This window comes from Buteo buteo, chromosome 12 (assembly GCF_964188355.1).
Source record: "Buteo buteo chromosome 12, bButBut1.hap1.1, whole genome shotgun sequence".
NCBI classification, from domain to species: Eukaryota; Metazoa; Chordata; class Aves; order Accipitriformes; family Accipitridae; genus Buteo; species Buteo buteo.
Window position 1 is genome coordinate 8979645 of NC_134182.1, and position 22409 is coordinate 9002053.

At 39.5% G+C, this 22409-nt stretch overlaps 2 protein-coding genes across 3 annotated transcripts in view; both read left to right on the forward strand.

Moving 5' to 3' along the window:
• The first annotated feature begins 11 nt into the window (after window positions 1-11).
• Window positions 12-13104, forward strand: BPNT1 (3'(2'), 5'-bisphosphate nucleotidase 1). The gene is made up of 9 exons (XM_075042615.1): window positions 12-273; window positions 3527-3651; window positions 6923-7027; window positions 7277-7384; window positions 7904-7952; window positions 8952-9043; window positions 10020-10217; window positions 11078-11183; window positions 12510-13104. The coding sequence occupies exons 2-9, from the start codon at window positions 3535-3537 to the stop codon at window positions 12656-12658; spliced, it is 924 nt and encodes a 307-aa protein (XP_074898716.1). The 5' UTR covers window positions 12-273; window positions 3527-3534; the 3' UTR covers window positions 12659-13104.
• Window positions 13105-16225: 3121 nt separating this feature from the next.
• The window catches only part of EPRS1 (glutamyl-prolyl-tRNA synthetase 1), a 41118-nt gene continuing 34934 nt past the window's right edge, over window positions 16226-22409 (forward strand). The window contains exons 1-2 of one of the 2 annotated variants that reach the window (XM_075042617.1): window positions 16226-16354; window positions 19014-19098. In XM_075042617.1, coding sequence (XP_074898718.1) covers window positions 16309-16354; window positions 19014-19098 — 131 coding nt within the window. In that variant the 5' untranslated portion in view covers window positions 16226-16308. The remainder of the gene's footprint in view (window positions 16355-19013; window positions 19099-22409) is intronic. The other variant, XM_075042618.1, reaches the window with a different exon arrangement.

Consider the following 22409-nt stretch of genomic DNA (forward strand, 5'->3'; position numbering starts at 1 on the left):
TCCCGAGCGGCCGGGGGAGCGCTTCAGCCCGCCCGCGAGCCAGAAGGAGTCGGGGCGTTTCGAGCTTATCTGGTAAAGGCGAGGGCCTGACGCGATGGGGACGAGTTCTTCCTGAAGCGGGCGGCGCGGAGGCCGCAGGGGCGGGCAGGTAACCTCGGTCGCCTCACCGTTCGGAGCGGGGACCGACAGGAAGGGCTGCCGGCGAGCTGGGAGCGCGGCGAACGGCGACGGGCGGAGAGCGCCGAGGCCAAGGGAAGAGCGAGGCCGGGGACGGTGAGTTCGCGGCTTTCCCGGTCAGCGGCGACCCCCGACGGTTCGCGACGATGCTCAACTCAACGCACGGAGAGCGCGGTGTGCGCTAACTCCGGCCGGTCCGGACTGCTCCGCCGGCAGTTTACCACCGGGAATCCCAATTACAAGAGAATCAGGAACAGGCTGGGGGGGTTGGGGTTTGGTTTTTTTTTAATACAAACGCAGGAGGCCTCAAAGCACGTTGGTGAAATGAGGCAGCGCAGCCCTTTCCCGCTGGAAGCCCGCAGGTGAACCGCAGCGGGGCCCAGGCCTGGCCCGCTTCTGCGGGGTAAATACCGTTTCCTTACGTTACGCAGAACGAAAAATGCATCTTTCGCTAAATGTGAGCCGAAGTTTATCGTGAAGAAATAGGGAGCTCTGGTCACTGGGCTGTGGAGAGCGCAGGGGAAGAAGTCATAGTTTAGCGCTTGCATTTAAAGGCACGCTGTGCGTGATGTCCATTTTCTCCTTTCATCAGGTGAAGTTATACATTTGAAAAGCAGGTGTTTGCAGAAGAGACACTGAGGTAGCAACATCAACAGATCCTTCATACTTGTTGTGATAAATTAATTGCAGCCATCCTGTAATATTCAAATATTTAAAAGTTAAAATGGGTAAGAAGAACTGGAGAACTTATTTATTTCAGTAGGTATCAAAGCAGGCTGATTTGTCAAGTTGAGGCCATTCAACAATTTGGTTGCTAGGCTAGGAGAAAGGATGGATGGTCTTTGGAGGACGAGGTATGTTTTGAAAATAATATGCAAATTGAAATTGAGGGATAGTTGCTGTGCAGTCTTTGTAAACTGTACAGTTTTGTAAGTCAAACTTGTTTGTCCAAAGCAAGCAATATATTCTTAAATGTATTGTGGAAGTATACATTAGACATTGCCCTCATCAGAAAGAATGTGCTATAAACTTACAAAATAGTTAACTTAAGATCAAAAAGTTACAGAGATGAGAAACTTAGGGCAAATTAGCACACACGCTTACCTAACCAAAAAGGGCCAACGCACCAGAGAACGTGCCACATGGGAGATGCAGCCCTGTAAAAATTTAAGGCACCTTTTGCAGTAGTAACATAATTTGCACTTTATTAGTTAGTTCTTCTGTATTGGGGAGGAGGGGGTGTTGAACCTCCCATTTCAGTTTCTCTTAATAAATCTTGGTTTTCGTAAGAGTATTTTGATTTTAAGGTTTGATTAGAGATGTCAGGTATACGTTCACTACAGAAAGAAAGTACACTTGTTTGCCTTAAGAATGTCCAAGAAAAACGTGCCCAAGAAACACCCTGGGTCAAGCTTCAAGAATATAAGATGGTGTTTCTGTATTGTTTTCTGAGTCTTTTGAAACTTTATGCAAACATTTAATAAATCAAGCCTTTAAAACAATCAAGTGAGTTTTAACCTTATTTTACAAAGCAGGAAAAAAATGTGCAGTAAAAGATCAAATGAGGAATGAGAAGCTGAGCATAAAATCTTAATTATCATCATCTCCTGAGCTCAATTCTTTAACCCAAACTTCCCATCTAATATGCTAATATTTTTACCCTCTCTCTCAAAAGTGCTCATATTCCAGATATTTTCAGTATAGAATGAACTACATTCAATTTTCCTTCCTGTTAACTTGTTTCACATGGTGGTATATACTTAAAACAGTATCTGTCTTCTCATGTATTATGACCCATATTTGCTCTACAACTTTCAATTGTTTGAGAGCTGCTTTTTGCCACAGGTAGTGTTTCCAAAATTTCCTCTGTAACCATTGTTAACACTCCAAGGTAGCCCACAAGTGTGCTTTGGGTATGGACCTTGGCTATTTTACAGGACTCCAGAGCACTTTGCTCCCATCCACGAGCAGTAAATAATAATTAACAGTAGCAACTGCACTTTTTGAATGTACTTACACAATCACTCCACTTTTAGCTTCAGAGATCTTCTGACTTTTGAGATACGCTTACAGTGTTTCTAAAATGCTGAAAAGGTTCTTAAACCAGCTAAATTTCAGATTTTGATACCTCTAACATTGCTGTTTGCCTTTGCCACAAAACAGATGTGAACTTGAGGTCACATCAATATAATCTACAGTAGCTAGCCTTATCACCTCATTATATTGTACTTTACCGAGTAGATTTCTCAAGCAAGAAAGGAAAGATACGGTATAACGACCTATTGCCACGTACACAGTACCTGGTGCAATTGCTGCAAATATTGATTATGAGGGAAGCCTAATACATCATCTTCTATGTGCTGTCAATGAGTTCCTCTGTATTTTTTTCTAGCTCCGTGCTCAGGTGTTTACTTGGAAGTGTATCATACATGTGAGCCCAACCCAAAAGCATGTAATCTGCACAGATAGAAAAAACTGTCAGGAAAACATAAAAAGCAATTAGCTCTGCATTTTGAGAAATACAGTATGGTTATCAATGCTTCTTTTTCCTGAGATAGAGAAAAGCTGGGAGGAATGGATGATTGCTAGCCTTTTGCAAAAGTGATAGTTATTCTTCTATTTGGGAACTGAAGGCATAGTGAATTGTGCTGATGTGTGCTGCCAGACAGGAGACAATGCAATAGGAAGAATGACAGGACATGCAGTGTTGAGGGGAGGAAGGAAGATGTAACAGATTTCCTTAAAGAAATCAAAAGAAGTGAAAGAAATACAGAAAGGATGATAAAATTTAGATGAACAGACTTTCACATACAAGTGCAGTGTTTGCAGTATCTGCATATTATTAGCCTATTTTGGGTCCACAACTAGGCCATCTACAAAAGCCTATTTTATATTTAAACAAAAATAGTAGGTAAAGTTGCTCTTGTTATCCTGTCTGGTAGCCTTATACTTGAGTCTGGACACAAACCAACTCCATAGGTTCAGTTCTGAAAAAATGAACTTATGTTCAAAATGTACAAAAAATGAGTACTATGTAGAATACACTTTTTCTTAACTTTTATGAAGAGTTTCTGCTGCTGTTGTTCTTGTTTAATGCCAGATTTTTATTTTAGTGAGGAGTACTAGGTTCACTGTCAGACAGAGCATGGATATTTCAAAAAGCTTGTCTAAAATAGCTTTATATATATCTGTGTTTGTTAATTGTATTTTTAAAAAAGTCAAAGCTCACTTCATTACTACTCACTGGCAGTAATAAACTGTATCTGTTTAGTATGTTATGTAATATATTTGCCTTCTTGTCTTCTTTTGAAGAAAGAAATGTACAAGTTTGCTTTTTGTTTCTTTTCAGCATTCAGTATGGCTTCTCCAGCTCTACTCATGCGTGTGGTCGCCTCTGCATATTCGGTTGCAGAAAAAGCTGCAACAATTGTTAGGAATGTAATGGCTGCAGGAGATCTGGCAATAGTGGAGAAGGTATTACTTCTGCTTTGTTCCAATTTAACATCTCTTGCTAATGCTGAGTTAGGTAAGGCCAAAGTGGTATTTTTGAAGATCAGCAACTGGGGAAGGAAATACAGTCCTCACCTCTCTGATACAATATTCCTTATTAAAGGATTAAAAGAGCACTGGAGAAGTGTCTTTTCACCAGTATTTCTAAAGAATGTTCAGACTCTTAAAAGAAACACACACCATAATTTTGTCCTGATTCCCCTCACAAAACACAAGCTTTGGATAGCATGTCAGAATTCATAGTAATGTATCTTTCCCATTAATTTCCATACCTGTGTTCTAAGATCTGTAGTACAGTTTAAAGTACTGTGCTCTTGATGAATTTTGGACTAGGATAAATCAGTATTTAGTTTCTTAAAACAAAAAAGAACCTTAGATTTGATTGTAAATCACAGTTTTCAAAATAAATTTGGAGCTTCAAATTTAATTCTAAATAGAAGGCAGAAATGAAATTACAATCATCTGCATGAAGTTCATAATTTGCTGCAAGTTAGTAAGCTGCACTGATGATCCAGGATCTTTGTTTTGACTACAGTACTAGAATAGGTGTAATTAACTTTTGAAGTTAATCCTAGCTTTACAGATATGTCACAATATTATGGACTGCATTAAGTATCTATATTATTTTTGGTCTTTACATTGAAGTAATTGCTGATATGTACATTTTTCTGATAGCAAGCACTTTCAGCCAGTTGTGAAGAAAAGCATGATCCTTTATGACTTTTACTGCCAGTTCAGACAGTAGATGCAAAAAGATCTTTTTCCCCATTTGGTCAGTTACATTCACCACTACAAAAACATTTGCAAGTTTTTCTTATTCCCTTTTTTCTTAAGCAATTAAAATCAGGTGTATGGTAGAGAGAATTAAAAAAACCTGGAAAGTAATGATCTGTGTTTTCAAAGGTACTTAGACACATAGCAGGATTCTCAGCCACATTTAAGTAGAATATACTCTCCCACATAACCTGCTTTTAGGTTCTTGGAAAAACTAATGCAGTTTTGCTACAAGAAAGCCTTAAAATACTTGCATCCAGAGGTACAAAGGAAGCACTGTCTGTACTTTGTTTAACCAGTTAATTTTAAATGCAAAACCCGAGTTTCATTAAGCTTATTTTTTAAGAGTCCAGCAAGGTTAAGGTAATTTTAACTAAAACTAAATGCTGGCTTTTATCTGTTTAATTCAGTTCACTTCAAAAAAATGCACATGTGTTAGTATTATTTCCCAGTAAATCAGAAATGCATTGCTCAATCATTTTCTAATATAAGTAAACCAGCAAATGAACACATTTTAAGCTCTGTAAACAATTAAGTAAATAATTGTAAATACAGTATAACAAAAGTAACAGGTGATATTGGTTCTAAATAAGACTGGTTATACATAACTTTTTTTTTTAAATGAATACTATAAACACACAAAATTAGATTGAAAACAATGACGAACAGAAGAGCTTCCTGTTTGAGGGACTAGTGATCTCAGAATTCTTGCAAGCTTCTTGTCAAAGATGGCTGATCAAGAAAGAGGAACAAAGCAAGAGAGAATATGTGCCTCTGCTTTATGGTCTGGAGGGAAGAGATGCACAAGACCAGAAAGTGCTGCTCCTCATCATTCATGCTCTTTCAGCCATCAGCAGACGTCAAGACCAATTCCAACTGGCATTACTGAAAGCTTTAGAAAAGCTAGGAAGACATTTTTCCACCTTTTCCCTCAACACATTGACCTCCCATTCATTTATTCAGATGAAAAATAGTTCAAAGACAGTTGAATTTTTAGGTATCGCCTTCCTTTCCTCTCCTGATGTGCAGAATTTTCTTTCCCCCAATCAACTCTAAGCAATCCATTTATATTGCTTCTCCTTGTAGCGTTTTTACATACACCCCCACCCCACCCCAATTGATAGGTAGACATTTTGTCCAACCATTCTTACATTATTGATGACTGTTTTAAAGAACTACTTTATACTGTTTTATTAGGTTGGTGTCCTGGAACAAAGGACATTCTCTGCAATAACTTGATCTTTCTGAGTCTAAACTCAGTGCCAAATTCAACCAAATTTATTAGGGGATGAGAGGGAAATTTCAAAGAAAAATATCAAGTTTCATAAAAATAGGCAATTGGATAAGGGACAAACTAGGTTTTAAGCATGCAAAAATGAATGCATAATGTGATTCTAAATGGAATATTCCATCCCTATGGCTAATTTCTGTAGCTGGATAAAACAATTTTCATGTCACCAAATAAGATACAAGCAGATAAAAATAAAATTTTCGTTTGACTCAACTAAGATGCAAATCTTTAGATGAACTGGCTTGCTTAATTCCAGTGTTAACAGAAGTATTTCTTACTGGGGATTCTGTCTCCAGACCTAAAGGGCTCCTCCACTCATGGATTCCATACAAAGATTAAGGTGAGAAAGTATTAATAAATTACCCACTTCCACTACATAGCAGGTTATTAATGTTTAAGAAGAAATTAACGTAACCCATCTGGCAACATATGTTTGGCTACACTGCATCTTTTGAGAAGGCTTTCAGTCATTGTTCCATGTCATCTTGACACAACAAATCCACTGTTTCATCTCTAGAATTTTTTCTGGAAAAAAATGTGTGGATGTTAATGTCCAGTTCAATTTCACTTGTTATCTTCTGGCCCTCCTTGGTCTTTCTGTGGTAGACTAAGGAACTATTCACTACTTAGAAGTTTATACATCATAATTGTTTCCATTATTTTGTTTTCAACAAGCTAGATTAATTGGACCTTTAAATCACCTTTTACTAACACCTTCCCTATATTTCTCCTCTTTTCTAATTTCCCATGTCTCTCCAGTGAGCCTTAAAATACTTATTTTTTTCCTCTTAACATCTTTATTTTTGCTTTTCCCTCTTCTTGTTTTATATCTGGGTTCATACTTGTAATAATTTATTCTCTACATAGTGTAGTATTTGCACAAATGCATATTCAGTACAGTTGCACCACTGCATGAGAAGAATACAGCAAGTAAATACTGTTCTAATATCATACTAGTCTATATTAGCTCTGAGGTGTATAGATAAACCTCTACTTTCAGTTTTTAGCCTGCCTCTCTCGAGATCACTTGCTAGATTGATGACTTACCAAATTAGACTTCTCTTTCATTACAAGGTAGATATTCAGAGTGACATATGGGCTATTGTACTGTTTGGGGGGGGTTGTTGCTGTTGTTTTGAAATACACAAATTCCTATCCATCCCTTGACAGACTGGAGCCAATGACTTGCAGACCAAAGCTGACCGATTGGTACAAATGAGCATTTGTGCTTCCCTGGCACGGAAGTTTCCCAAGGTGACAATCATAGGAGAAGAAGTAAGTTCCTAGTTTATTTCATACTAATAATTTAACTTTCTGTAACTTGCAGTGGAATTTGCTTTGGCAGGTTTTAGGAAATCATCTGTTTTGGTTTTTTTTATTTAAAAAAGAAGTATTTCCATCCCATTTTTCATCTTTCCATTGCATTACCTTTGTCAAGTAAGCTGCAAGCAAATCCACAGTTCTAAGGCAAATTGAGGTGAGTCCAACACCTTTTTCTAATAATTCTGAGAATCCTTTTGTTAGGAACTAACCACTGATGAGGTAACTGAGGAATTAATTGAAGATGGCCACTGTGAAGAAATACTGAAGAGAACTTGTCCTGCTCAGTACACAGGAATTAAAGAGGAAGAGGTAATGTGGTAATGTTACACGTATGTCTTCATATTTTACACTATTTGTATTACTTACTGATTTTAGCTAAGAATGTATTAAGAAAAAATGTTATTTCAATGTGGCCAATTTTTTTTTGGTTTGAAAATTGAAATGTAGTCATGAGAATCACACCTCCAGAGCTGGAAATGCTGCATATCCTTGTGTGCAAGCATGGGAAATGGAAATTTGCTTCTAACAACTTGTGATTCAAATTAATTTGGAAGGAATCTACTTCAGACATAAGTAGAATAATTTACATATTCAGTTTAAGCCTTCATACCTCTATTAAGGTATTTGCCAAGAAGTTCCAGTCAGTTTTTAAGCTTTTTTGTGTAAAATACTATTGTAGGCTTCAGTCATATCATAATGTTAAAAATTTGAATCTCTTTATTTCCTTACTGCCTTAAGGAAATAAAAGCACTAAAGTAAAATATATAATTACATGGTAATTTACATGATTTGTATTTGTTAATTTTCCTTATTTTTTTATTTTTAAAGCTTGTAATATGGGTTGATCCCTTGGATGGAACCAAAGAGTACACTGAAGGTTGGCTTCTCTTTTAATTTATTTTTTTTTTAATTATAGCAGTGTAATAAAGTAGCATGTACATGTAGATAGTTTTATGATAGAAGTTACATACAATGTTGTTTCATAAGGCTGATGTTGTTTATGTACTTTCTGAGTTCTATGGAATTTTTTAATCATTCCATTCAGTTCTAACCAGTATTGAATATTCCTGATGGGCTACTGAGTACCCACCAGTTTTTATCATTTCAGGGAGCAAAGGGCTGCCTTTGATTACTGGCAGGTTGTCTTAAGTTTTAGTCAAACTTACAATTTCGCATGTACTTTGAATTGAGGGACTAAATCTCCCATTTGCACAGGAATATGCTCAATTATATTTACATCCTCCTCTTCAAAAAACCCAAATATCACAGCTGCATTTGTAGCCCTTTCAAAATAAAACATCTTCCCCTAAATCATAGTTCTTCAGTTATGGGAAGACACTGTTTTCAGCAAAGCCTAATTTGTGTCCATAGAAATAGACCCTAAAATGAAGGAAAACAATTCCCAAACAAAAACCTCCAAACAACATGCTGAAACCTCACTTCAGCCTCCTGCTGCATCTTTTAGTTGATTAATGTAAAATCTCTTAGGCAGATTTTTTTCCCCCTTGTCACGGAAAGAGATGTACAACTGTCAGCAAATTGGTAGTTTTGAATACCTTTAAAGAATTCACACCACAATTATAGAAGAATGACATCATACACTGCTATTTAGTTGTATCTTTAAATTTCTTTCTCATAATGTGTTAATTCTAACATAGTTATATTAAGAGAATTCTAACTGGGCTTTTTTTTGGTAGACCTTAAGGCTAAACGACTAAAAGAAATTATCAGCCAACCTATTACACTTGATTAGTATTTGCATTTTTAAGATACCACCCTGCATATCAATTTGTGGACTTTTATTGAAGGTTTATTTTTTTTATATATAAACTTTCTCTTTTTCAAGCATAACTACATTCATATTATTTCTGTACAGGTCTCCTTGACCATGTAACGGTTCTTATTGGAATTGCTTATGGAGGCAAAGCAATAGCAGGAGTTATTAACCAGCCATATTACAACTATGAGGTATTAAATGCATTGATTTGTTTAAAAGCATTAGGTGATTTCTAACTGTCACTTCTAAGCCATTTCTAAGTTAGCACACTTTCAAATGAAAACCAGTGTGTAATGGAGTTAATGTTGTAATATAAGGTGGTGGTGTTTTTATTAAATATATACAATTTTGAATGTTGGTTTCCAGGAACTGAATCTCAGGGACCTACTAACAGCCATACTGAATCCTGAAGCTTGTGTAATACACTAATACAGTATGTATTACATACATACTGTAGATATTACTAGAGCACATATGAAGTACATACTGTAAACCAAGCACAGATCGGTGGTTTTGCTAGAAATTCTTTAGTAAATCCATGAAATATGTGCATTTGTGATGTGTGGTAACTGCCATAAATCTGCAGCCCTAAACAAACCAGGCATACCTGTCACTGACAGCTGGGTTAGAATGTATCAGGCCAGGTTTCAGATGTAAGTCCAGGATGGCCAACCTACAGGCACTTACATGTTTGGAGATTATTTCAGTATTATCTGTGAGGAGGGAAAAAAAGCTCATGGTGCAGCCTGATTAAACTTAGTAGAATTTAAAGAAAAAGCTCTTGAGTTTATGTAATGCATATCATCAGCTGATTCTGTATGTTTTATATGATACGTATGACAAAATATTTAAAATGACAAGATATTTTCAGTTACAGATTGTGCCTGAAGTACAGAAATATGAATTTGTCAGTCATTGGAGGCAGGATGTAATGCACCAGCACAATGTCACAGATAAGAAAAGGGTAAATGACATCACTGCCTTAGAGGGAAAGAGCCAATTTCTCACTGTGGGCTCTAGAGTAGTTCTTTTTAAGTGCCATTGTTTGCCAGTATTAACATTATACTCCCTGATATGCAAAGATATCTAGGTATTCCTTTCCATTTGTGCTTTAAATGCTGATCACTATGATTAACCATCACCTGGACCTGCGTACCTTTTTCATAGGCAGGAGCTGATGCTGTGTTGGGCAGGACAATCTGGGGAGTCCTGGGCATAGGTGCCTTTGGATTTCAGCTCACAGAAGCACCTGCTGGGAAACACATCATCATTACCACCCGCTCTCACAGCAGTACCCTGGTGAATGACTGCATCAGTGCCTTGAACCCAGACAGTGTCATCAGAGTTGGAGGAGCAGGAAACAAGGTATGAAAACTCCAAATCTTTTGTTTTTTATTGGGAGGTGGTACCTTTGGAAAAAGAAAAAGAATTTTTAAAGAAATCATTTGCTTACTTGCATGAATGTACAGGAGACTTCCTCCTCCTTCCCCAGCACAAGTTCGCTTCCTAGCAGACTGCTATGAGGTAGACAGTCAAGAATTTGGTACAGGTACATTTGTAACGATGGCCATGCTGGTCATGGCTGAGGTCCATCTTCCCTAGTATTCTGTTTCTAGGGGAGAAAATAAAAAGTTACAAGACCAGAATGACTAAATGGGAATACAATTTCATCATAATTATTAGACATTTCCTCCTGTTCACATTAACAGTTTTTGTTCCCACTATCTAGCAGCACATACCAAAGGATAAATATAGGAGAAGCACACAATGATATTTCCTTTGCAGACCTTCTCTGCATACAGGGAATACTCATTTGCTGCAGCTTTGAAAGCTTAGTTTTGTCATGATTGTCAAACACAGACCCTCCAATCTCTTCTCCAACACAGCCCAAAATGGCACCAAGACAATATGGAGACAGTTTCCACTTTATTTTCTTAGTACTTGCACAAGATGGGAATTCTTGTTTCTTAAACTAAAAGCAGATTTTCATCCTGTATTGTATTTATAACAATCAAAAATAGATCATGCCGAATGGTAATACAGTATAGCTTTCTAAATCTTAATACAATTTCTTGTAATATCGGAAAGGAAATGGCTCGTGTTCCTTTTTATTGACCATAAGTACATAGAATAAACTGATCTAATCCCTGTTTCCTGGTGTTATTTTTACCCATTTCTTAATGCCTACATCCTTTGCAATGATTGCCACTCACTATTCATAACAGGTCATTCAACTTATAGAAGGCAAGGCATCTGCTTATGTATTTGCCAGTCCTGGGTGTAAGAAGTGGGATACATGTGCACCCGAAGCTATTCTACATGCTGTGGGAGGTAAGCTAATAGCATTCAAAATTCCAGGATAAGTGAAACTGCATCAATTTAAAGTTATTTATACGTTTCATAGAAAAATAGAATTTCCAAACATGTCTTTGGAAAGAAAAACGACAGTATGTATGTATTTTTACATAGTCACGATTCACTAGGAGCTTTGAGCCCTTTGAAATCAACAGTAACTCCAGAGGGGCAGCAAATTATGCTCTGGAAAGCATGATATGATCTGTTTTGCCCTGGATTAATATAGTCAATAACTGTCAATAATTTAAAAAGCCAAATTCCAACATTTTGGGTATATTAATTTTAGTATTTTCAAAACAAATGTTTTTCTCTTGGCTTCTACTTCATAGTAAAATCACACTGTCCTACTAACTGGATATAGTAGTTTATTATTAGTAACATATTATGTAATATGTGGACACTGGATTCTTTAAACAACAAAAATAGGCCAAATCATGCAGTTGTTTCTCAGATGTACAAACTCCAAAATTGAGTCATTCGTGTTATTTAGTAAAATTGGCGGTCTCCAGCCAACATAAGCCACTTCACCTTTCTAGAGGGTAAGGGGTTAGAGAAGTTATGAAAAGCCTCACTGACAAGAACTTGAATATAAGTATTATTATACTTTTTCTGCTGTTCACATTGATAGACCTTTTACCACCATATGCTATAATCGTGGGTTTTGATCTAAATTCTGTCAAGCAAGGGTAACAGGCTTCATAATGACATTATTTTAACTCCTCTGCAGTCTCCAGTGTTGATAACTGGGATACCTTTAAACAGGTTAGCTCAGGCACAAAAAAACAACCAATCTGGGGCAGCCCAGTGCTGTATTTAGCCTCCTTGTTATGTAGGTATCTTGTAGTTAAATTAGCTTGCATAAAGATCTGTGTTGCTCTTGCCAAGTGACTTCTAGAATCTCATTTAAAACAAGCTAGGGTATTTCTGTATTATGTTAGTTTGTTGTACAGACTTACCCTGGCTTTTACTTGAAGTGAGGATTTTTCTTCCCTTCTTGTCAATGGCCAATGTAAAAACTACTCAGGAAGCATTTTAACTAATCCATAAGACACAGATATTGTATTCCTTTTCCTGAAACACAAGGAATTTTAAGTATTGCTGAAAGAAAATAGAACCATTAGCTGTTTGATTTCAGTCAATAAGAAACTTGCATTTAAACTGGGAGCAAAGATATTTCACATCTGAAGACATGCATGTGTAAGCCAAAGACTGTCTTTTTTTAGTTACATCACTTGTACTAATAAAATAAGAGTATCTCTTCAACTCCTGTTTGCTGGAATTTTTTATTTTTTTTTTTTGCAGGCAAGATGACAGATATCCATGGAAATTCATTTCAGTATAACAAGGAAGTGAAACACATGAATTCAGCTGGGGTCCTTGCCACTTTGAGAAATTATGACTATTATGCCAGTCGTGTTCCTAACACTGTTAAACAATCTCTTATGCCTTAAAGCAGTAAGGCGTCTTCACTTGGCCTGGAAGGCTGAGAAAGCAAGCTTGGAGAAAAACAAAGAAAGATGATAACCGAGCTTGAAATTTTGTTTTATAGAATCTGAACTGAATTCTTACATTAAGGTGTTCAATAATTTCAAAATTACATACAGAATCTCTAGGTATATGTTTGATCAGATTGTTTTGCTGTGTTTAGTAGACAACATCAAAACAGTCACATTTCTTCAATAGTTGTTTTCCATGTTCTTTGGGAGCATTCATTCTTCACGATTGTGCTTAATATACTGCTAATCGTAACACAACAGTCCAAAAATCATCATAATATTCAGGGCACAAAATCACATCAAGTCATTTACCTGATCTTGCTCAATGTTTCTTGTTGTATGTACTCAACAAGGGTTTATTGTATTAAATACAAATGGACTAAGAAGTTGCCTGGATGGATTAGCCCATTTATTATAAAGTTGACGGTTTTGATTCTCAGAAGCGAATCTTTGAATTTTTTGATCTGCACTCAGTTTTGGGATGGCCAGGATTGCTATTGGTGGTGAGCTGGGTTGTCCGAGTTTTACAGGAACCAGGACACAGGCCAACTGGGCCTCTGACATCTCAGATAGGGGTTCCTGGATCATTGGATCCATTGAGGATCAGTGAAGCATTAATACAGTGGGGTACAGGACAACTCAGCTGCAGAGAACCCAAGGAAACTGCAACAGAGGGAGGAGTTTCCAGTACCTTTCTGATCATCTCAAATGCCTCTGTCAGGGTCTGTGCCACCTCAGTCTTGGAGAGCTTTGGGCATCCTAGGTCACTTTGTCATACATAGGCACAACAGAAATGCTGGAACTTGAAATTTTTCAGGTCCAAATTTTGAGAGAAACAAAGTCCAGGTGCCTTTCCAACAGCCCCAAGAGTTAAGGAACCTGACACTACCACTTCCTCCTCCTGTGGAACATATGCATGTTAGGGGAGGGGAGAGAGCAGGGGACAAGATCACCCAAAATGAACTAAAAAATTGGAGAGCCTGTTTCAGTCAGCTTTCCCATAGGTGTGGGGGTTAGGAGAGCAGGCTTCAACTGTTCAGTCCACTTGAACACAAAAGAGAACAAGTAGTAAATTACATATGACTACCTAAAATTGGCAACTAGCCAAAACAGATGAAGTCTCTTCAGGCTGAATTCAGGAGCCTGGAGTATCTTGCACCAGTGAAGCCCCTATATACTTTGTTTTCTTCAGATTTTGTGACCCAAGTCCCTCACAAATTATAGTCTTGGGGCCTCCCTTTCCCTAACAATGTGACACATACTGAGGCATGCCACGGACAGAAGAGTGACATATGTCGGGTTCTCAGTCTTGTGGTGTCAGCAAGGGTGCCTGAACTTGGCTGCTTTCTTACATAAAGACTGAATGGCTAAGCTCTCCCAGCATGGTTTTTTTTTTCTCCTCACTCTGCTGACACTATGAATGGCAAAGTAGACTGCAAGTTGCACTGCACCCGTTCTCACTTTCTCCCTTCCCACAAGATTAAGTCCTCTGAATAACTGCACTCTTGGTACACTCAAACCATGTTTAAGCTAGCACTGAACTTCAAGATACAAAAAGCTATGTTTTCAATACAGAAGAAAATTTCAAAATTCAGTTTTCAACAGTGTTCAAGTTACTTCTTTCTCCTTTCATCACACAAGTTATTTAACAACTCTAATTTACTTAAAGTCCTTTGATAGATCCTTTCCTCACAGTAGGATAACAGCAATATGACTTCACTGGCTTAAGGCTGGCTCTATTTCCAGCAAGCAGGAACATCTTGGACACCAAAAGATACAAACAAGGCAACTCTTGCTAAAATGTTCCCAGTCTCTCCATGTGCACACACAGTAAAGGATCTAAGGCAGCTCTTCCCTTAGTGAGACCTGCTTATCATAACATTTACAGATAAATTAGCAAGATTATAACTTACCTCATTCTATCATCATCAGCCAGTCCATAATGCTATCATGACACTGGATTAAAGCTCCATATATAGGAACAGTGCATGCTTCTAATCCTTTCATCTGTAGCCTACCTTTCTTCTCCTTCCTCAAGCGCATGACTAGTAAGAGCATGCATGACAGATTCAGCCTGCTTTAATTAGAGCCTCCTTCACATTTTGACCCATTGTAAGTTTAATCATTGCACATATTGTGACTGGTTTGAACCACGTAGCAAGTACAAGATTAATCTAATTTCACGGCCCCAATTATACATAATTCTCACCTTTATCTTCTGCAGGATTCAGTATTCACATTAAAATCTGCATGTGCATTTGCAAAACACATTAAGATAAAACATAGAACGACTTAGACAACACAAAGCCTGCCTTAATATGTCTTTCCATGTAATCATTGAAATACAAAGTCAAGAGCAGAACCCGCTGTTAATCTTCATCTATGTCTCTATATCCTTATTTTCATCTGAAACTTGCTATATGTTCAAAAATTTCCTCAGCATAAGCCCCTTTCTAATTCTGCTGTAATTTATCTCTCCGCTCATTTACAGTTACCTCAATGGGAGTAGAACGCATGGCATACACCAGCTTCTACCTGATGCGTAAAGATGCTTACGTATGGAACCACTTTCTATGCTTACAGGAACTGTGAAACTGCTAACACAGGGGAATATTAAGGAAATTTCAAAAAAACTGCAGCAGCAGGAACCAAGGACAAAAGCCAGCATGTAAGGTGCAGTCATGCTCTGGCTACACCACTACGCCCTCTGTACAAAACAGCGCCGGTCCACCAATCAAGCATTTTAGAATTTCTCTACTAGCACATTAGGTGCTATAGTACAAATCTATAAAATAGACGGGGGGGGGGGGGAGGCATAGTGACACTGCATTGTCCTTGCAACAATGTGAACTTGAGTCTGTCTCCTCTGAAAAACTGCTGACAGCACTTTTGTAATTCATTCCAAGACTAGTTTGACCCACTGCAAAATCTCCGTGTTTGCGAGAAGCGTAAAGCATAACACCCTATGAGAACAGATGGTTTAAACCACAGTACTCCAGTGTGTTGGTGTACGTTGCGCTGTTGGATTTGTTTGTATCATTATACATAGAAAAGGGACTGAAGCGATCTCTACGGCTGCTGCCGGACACCTAGCTCCAGAATTTGTACAGTTAACTCCTACAAAGCTCCCGGGAAGGCTCTGCCGAATCACCGGAGCAGCAGTGAGAGGAGAAGCACCGGCACGCTGCCCCACGGAGGTCAGCGGCACTCTGAGAGGCAGGGCAGCCTCCACCGAGCACCCCTCCGGGGCGCTTTCCCCGGGGCTTCACCGAGCGCCCCGCCAGCCGGGAGAGCCCTGCGCACCACCCGCTAGTCACCTCCCGTCCGAGCTCCAACCTCACCGCCTCCTCCCGGCGGACTTCGGGCCGTGGCTGCAGAGCGGCCCGGGCCAGCGACGGACCGCCAGCCATGGGGGAGCGACAACCGCCCCTCGCTTCACGCACCGCCTTTATAGCTTCTCCCGCCGGAAGTGACGAAGCCCGTCCCCGCCCCGCGGCGGCGGGCGGGGCCGGGGGCGGGGCCTGCCCAGCCGGCCTTTGCCGAGCTGGCGCCGCCGCGCGCCCAGCCCCACCCTCTCTTTTGGTTCCGGCGCGGTGACGGCGGGGATGGCGGCGCTGAGCCTCACCGTCAACGCGGGGAGCCCCCCGCTAGGTAAGTGCGGGCCGGACCTGGCTTCCCCGGCCCCCCGCGCTTCCCCGTTCCCTCGGGAGGGCCCCCGCCGGACGCTGTCCCCTCAGAGCTCGCCCGCCCCGCCGCGCGCGTGGCCGCCGCGTTGCATCATGCGGCGCCGGTGCGGCGGCTGTCCCCGCGTGCGGGGACGGGCGAGGCGTGAGGGGAACAGCGTCCCGCCTCCGTCCCCCCCTCTGCGGCCCGGGCCTGCTGTAGGCCGGGGCCCTGCGCCCGCCGCGGCCTTGGCACGGGCGACTGAGGCGGCCGGCGGGTCCGCGGGGCGAACGCCCTGCCGCTGAGGGGGACGGCGGGGCCGGTCCCCGGCGGGCGGGCCGGCGCTGAGGGGAGGAGAGGGGGTGGGGGGCCACGTCGCCGGCAGGGCCTGGCCCCCGCGGGGTGCCGCCGGCGCTTGAGGTGCCGAGGGGGCGCCGGCCCGGCAGCCCGGCGGCGTGTCGGGCTCCGCAGCGGCCGCTCCGCCGCGCCTACCCGGCGCCGGTCTGCAGGGATCGGGCAGGGCTGGGGCTGGTGCTGCCGCCCCTCCGGGCGGCCGGTCTCCAGCAGGTTGCTTGTCGGGTAGCTGTTGGGGCAGCGGTGACAGCTGCCGGCACTTAACGCAACTTGCGCTCAAGAAACTGAGTCATAGGGAGACCCCTCGAGTGACTTAGCAGGTTGAGGCTAAATTTTCAAGGCAGCCCTGATTCAGGTTGCTTGTTTGTGAGCTCTGCCTAATTGCCGCTATCTTTCCTTGTCAGTTATAATCTGCTGCGAAAATTTGGCTCCTCTGGGGAGCTGGTTCAAAGTTGCACGGCAAAATCTTGCTTTTTCACTTGCTCGCTGTCCTTCGAGGTTATTTTGCCTTTCAAAATGCAAGAACCTCCTTCGTTACACTTTAGGCCATCTGGAAATGGCCTTTTGTATGTATTCCGTACCATTTCTCCATTTTGTTACAACTATTCAAAATACATTTTCTTCCCATTCTTCCTCTTAGTTTATTGATTTCTTTTTCATGCCGTTATTCCCAAATGCATTTGAGTTGAATACAACTTGCACACCTACTGATTTAAGGTATAATAATATGTAAGTTTTAAATAACATTTCTCCTAGTACTTGTTTATACTGATTTGCTAGAAGAGATGTGATGCAATATGAGCTGTGATGAACATGGGATTAGGGGCTTTGGAGGATTCTTTTGATAGCTGGTGAGTGGCACTAGAGATTTAATTCAGGAGATTGCATAGTTATGTCAGAAATATTACATATTACAGATGAAACACTTTGGTAGACATTTGTATCAAGAAGATAAGCACACTCATCCTACTCGTTCCTACTTTGTACTATTCATCATGGCTGTGCACTGGGAAAAGTGTAGTAGCTTTTAATGGCATTAGTATTAATTACATAGCTTGGTGTGTGTAATACTTGTCATTTTCAAAGCATTTCCGTGCATGTTATTAAAATACTTACACGTCTTACAAACGTATTGCATAAGGGATGTCATCCTGACTTTCACAGATGGATAACTGAGGGATGGGAAGAAGAACCTTGAGTTACTGTTGATAAAAGCTTAATGCCACAAGAAGGGTTTGCAGCTGAGCAGAGGTGAGAGCTAGGGAATTCCTAGCTCCAGTGCTTTGTATTTAGGCCGATGTATTAATAGCTTACAACATCATCTGCCTTGGGTAGTCTGTGCGTTGTTCTAGGGAAGATAAAGTGCACGGCGTGCTATGAAGACTGTAACAGGTTAGATGCCTTTCAAAAACTAGAGTATAATCCTTTGGCTAGTTTCATTTAAGTAATATTTGCCTATGCAAAAGCTTGCTGTCTTTGTACGTGCTTCTAAGCAAAGCAAAAGAACACAAGCTCCTCTACATATGCTCAGCAGGCTGAATCTGGACCAGAGCCAATCCAGAAATACAGCCAAGTTAGCTCAGTGCTTTGTTTGAGCTACTGTGTCATGCTATAGAGCATTGAGATCAGAGCAGGTTTGCATCAAGCCACTTTGATTATGGGCGAGCTGTCTTCCAGCTGATGATGTAGCCTAAGAACTTCAAAAATTCTTTTATTTCTAGAGGCCATCCTTTACTGTCACTGGTGAACTATGTAGAAAACCCTTTATAAGCTTTCTGCACTTTTACATGGATAGAGTTTCTTGGTTTTGAATGGCTAATCTTTTCATAAACATTAAATCAGCTTTAAAATAGTCTCATCCTTGTTCAGAAACTACAGGTATATTCAGTAATTGATCTCCTTTGATGCATATGTCAGGGCTGGGATGCTGTACGTTACTATACTGTTCAATAATTTAAAGCAATTTGATTGCATTCTCTACATATATTGGGGGACAGGACTAATTTTTAGAATACCCTTAGGAAGCAAAACGTATTGGTGCCAACACTTGCTGAGCTCACTGCAGGTTACCGTATGCTGGACGTTATCAATTTGAAGCTGTAAGGATTGCCAAGAATAAGAAGCCTCTTGCATATGAGACTGAACATTGATTTCTTCCCTGGGCAATCTTACTTGAAGGAGCCAGTTCAGTTGTCTGGTCCTATTTGATAAGAAATGTAACTCTTTTGTTGCTACTATGAAAGATATCTTTCCTGGAAGAAAGTTCAGTATCTTTTTCTCTTGTTTTTTAAAGGAGCTCTGCTGACAGTGGAGCATGTGAAGGATGATGTTGAAATTTCAGTGGAAGAAGGCAAAGAAACCATCCTCCGTGTGTCCGAGTAAGTGACTTTGCATCTCTCATTCTAGCTTTGGGTCAGCAGTTTTAAAAATCACATGGTTTTAACATTGACAGTAACCTTTTCAGGTAGGAGGAAGAGAAGAAGACAGTTTTATTCATCACTGCATTACTGATGTCTCTTTACAGCACAGCCAAAACATTTACAGTATCTTCTAAACTTGATCTTTATGGAAAGAGCTCTGGTATTGTAATTCGCATGCACTTATGTCTAATTGTTTTTGCTGTACCAGTCACTTTATTGTTTAGGCATTTGCCTTTTTCAGGTGCCATGGATTAACAAAAGCAAGGCCATTTTGTATTAGGCAAACTTGGTATACAAGATTCCTTAGACTTGTGCATACATGGTAGAATGAATTTTAAAGGTTTATATGGCATTATTTTGCGATCACTGCTGCATATAAGTGAAGGCATGATGTTATCTTAGAAAAGTGCTAATTAACTATGACATGCTGCCCAGTGTGTCCATCTGCATCCTGTAGAAAGAATCTTGGAAAATTTTGTAGAAACCTATTGCCTGTCCTTCTAAAAATACCCTGCCATTGGAATAAATATTTTCAAGTTTGGGGCATGCAGGTGGTTTTTATGATCTGAGTAGCATCATATGCATATCAGAAACGCAAGACTAATGCTGTTAGTTTTGGGAAGCTGCATTGTCATCTTAGATTCCATGTCAGGTGAGATAACTGGATGTATCGAGAGGAGCTATCCTGATACCTTAAGTACCACTGACATATCGGTGGATATCTCTGATGTCTAGTATCTACAGTAAGGAGCAGATTTTGACCAATAAACATTGCAGTCCTAACTTAAAGTATATTAACACCGTGATGAGTTTGGAATTAGTGATTATAAGTGTAGGTTTTGAATACTAGTTGTTTTTTGAAAGAGCAGGGAAAAAATCTATTGTTCATGGACTTGCTGACAAACTCACATTTTGTGAGCTATTTGAGTAGCAGATGCTGTTAAAGCCACCAGTGCATCATCAATTGGTATTCCTACATGTCTGTAGAATGGTTATAAAAACAACATAGTATTTTTATGTTGTGTTGCAGAGATCCTGACTTGATCCTCATAAATTAACACCAACTGAGCTTTTCCACTGTCTTCTAACCTTGGGGAAAGAGCTTGTCACTATGTACATATTTCTGCAAAAAATCAAAGCACAGGATGATTCACAATCTTCAATCATAATGATTGTTTTACTGGTTGCAAGTATTACTTTCTGTTTAAAATGTTAAAATTGAACTCAGATATGAGTTCTTTCCTTACTGTAATCTCTGATTTTACATGTTGTCTTTTGCTGTGCCTAGGGATGGCATTGAATTTGTGATTTTGAATTGAAGCAAGAGAAATGTGGCAGGTTATATTGGGACTTAATTGGTACAGCATTAATAATTTTCGGTGTGTGTTATGCACATGTAGGACACAGCTTACATAACAAGAGTTAAATGGGTATTTTTTTAGTTGCATGAGAGAGTTTTCCCCTTAAGTAGTCTTGGTCAGATTTTGGTTTCATTTTCCTTTCACAGTTTAGGCAGTGTGTGTGTATGTATATACCAAAATTGATGAATTGCACATATACACTCCTGTGACACATGGGCATGATCTTGGAAGAATATAAATTTATATACCTGGCTTTGAAACAGTATTTTGTTTAATTTTATTAAATAATTTTCTATTACCATGCCTTCTTCCCACTGCATTGCAAAAACACTCATTTTGGCTGTGATGGAAATTGTCAGAATTGTAAAGCAAAAGCTCTTCTTCTGCACTTTGGCCACGTGTGGATAGTATCTAGAATCATGATTCCATCAGATGGAGTTTTTTGTGTGGTAGTGTCTTCTCATACCTGGCATTGGATTATGTTTAAGAAGTTATTCCAAACCTCAATATTGCATTAATTTTCTCTTGCTCACTTGTACAATCATTTTTAAAATTGATTCTCTATTTTAAAGTCTGTTAAAAGTGTATCTGTGACTTGAGAAGCATCAGCTGAACTCATATCTCAACTAATGGCTTTGGTAAATGGATTTCATGGCATCAATTCTGCTGAAGCTGTCTTATTTTGGCATGACTTGAAATCCACTTGGGATATTTCAGACTTTGATTATTTTTTTTTTCAGGAAACCATTAGTTCTAATGACTTGAACAAGAGAGAACATTATATTTGCTATTTTTCTAGGTTATATTTTGAAGTGCAGTTAAAATCTAGTGACAAACTTTTCAGCTAACTAGCTGAAACTCAGCTGTCAGATAGTAAGCGGAAAAGTTTATCACTAATTTGAGATGATGAATTTTATTTTAAAGGTTATTTTTGAAGCCTTCATGTGGTAATAGCTCCTAAACAAACCACTCTGCTAGATGCTGATGGCTTTATGGAATGTTTTAGTATACCTGCATCTTATCAGATAACAAACTGCAGTACAACTTTTCTGTTCTGTGTTGTGAGCACATGCATACTTCAGAGTAGTATTATGCTTAGGAAGATGTATCTAACCGCTGCACAGAACCATTCTGCAATGCTTTTTACAAATTAATTCAAATAATGGTTTATTACAATTGGAGAATCTCCGTTTTGTCTTGCGTTTGGGTTTTTTCCTTCTCCCATCTTGTCTTCTGCTTCTTGAATATTTGCCCTGGTATTTAATTATATGTCATTTCATGCCATTTTTGAGATGCTTACTCTTTTGTCTGTAACATTACATTGTCCCTGTTTATTCTTCCTTACTTACCCCTGGATTTAGCAGGCACTAGCTGCAAAGAGCAGCCTTAATGTTTTGTAACTTTTTCAAAGGAGGCCAGTTAGCACTATGTTTGGGTGAAAGTAGATCTTTTTTTCCCAAAGAAAATAAACAACTTTTTAGACACCAGTAAGATTTTACTCAGAGTAACATTGTCACATTTCATATATTTATTCAATTTTGTTCGAGTAATCAAGGGTATTTGTTTTAGTATGAACTATTGAAATCAATAAAAACACATTTCAGAGACTTTCTGTAGATGCAAATGATTTTGAAATGTTTTGCTTTTCTCAGTTTGAAAAAGCTTCATTAAAATCTGATAGCAGTGTGAATTATAATAGGACATACTTTGTGTATGTTAAGCCCCCCATTGTGGCTTTTGGTTTTAGTTATATTCTATGGATCTTCTGTATACTGGATCCTAGAAGCTTGAAAAGCTAGAAGCAAAAAAACTACAAATGAACTATGTTCCTTAGGTTTTGATGCAGTTAACCTAGTGAGACTGGCTGATCCATTTGTACTAAAAATGGGACTTATAATTGTTAATATA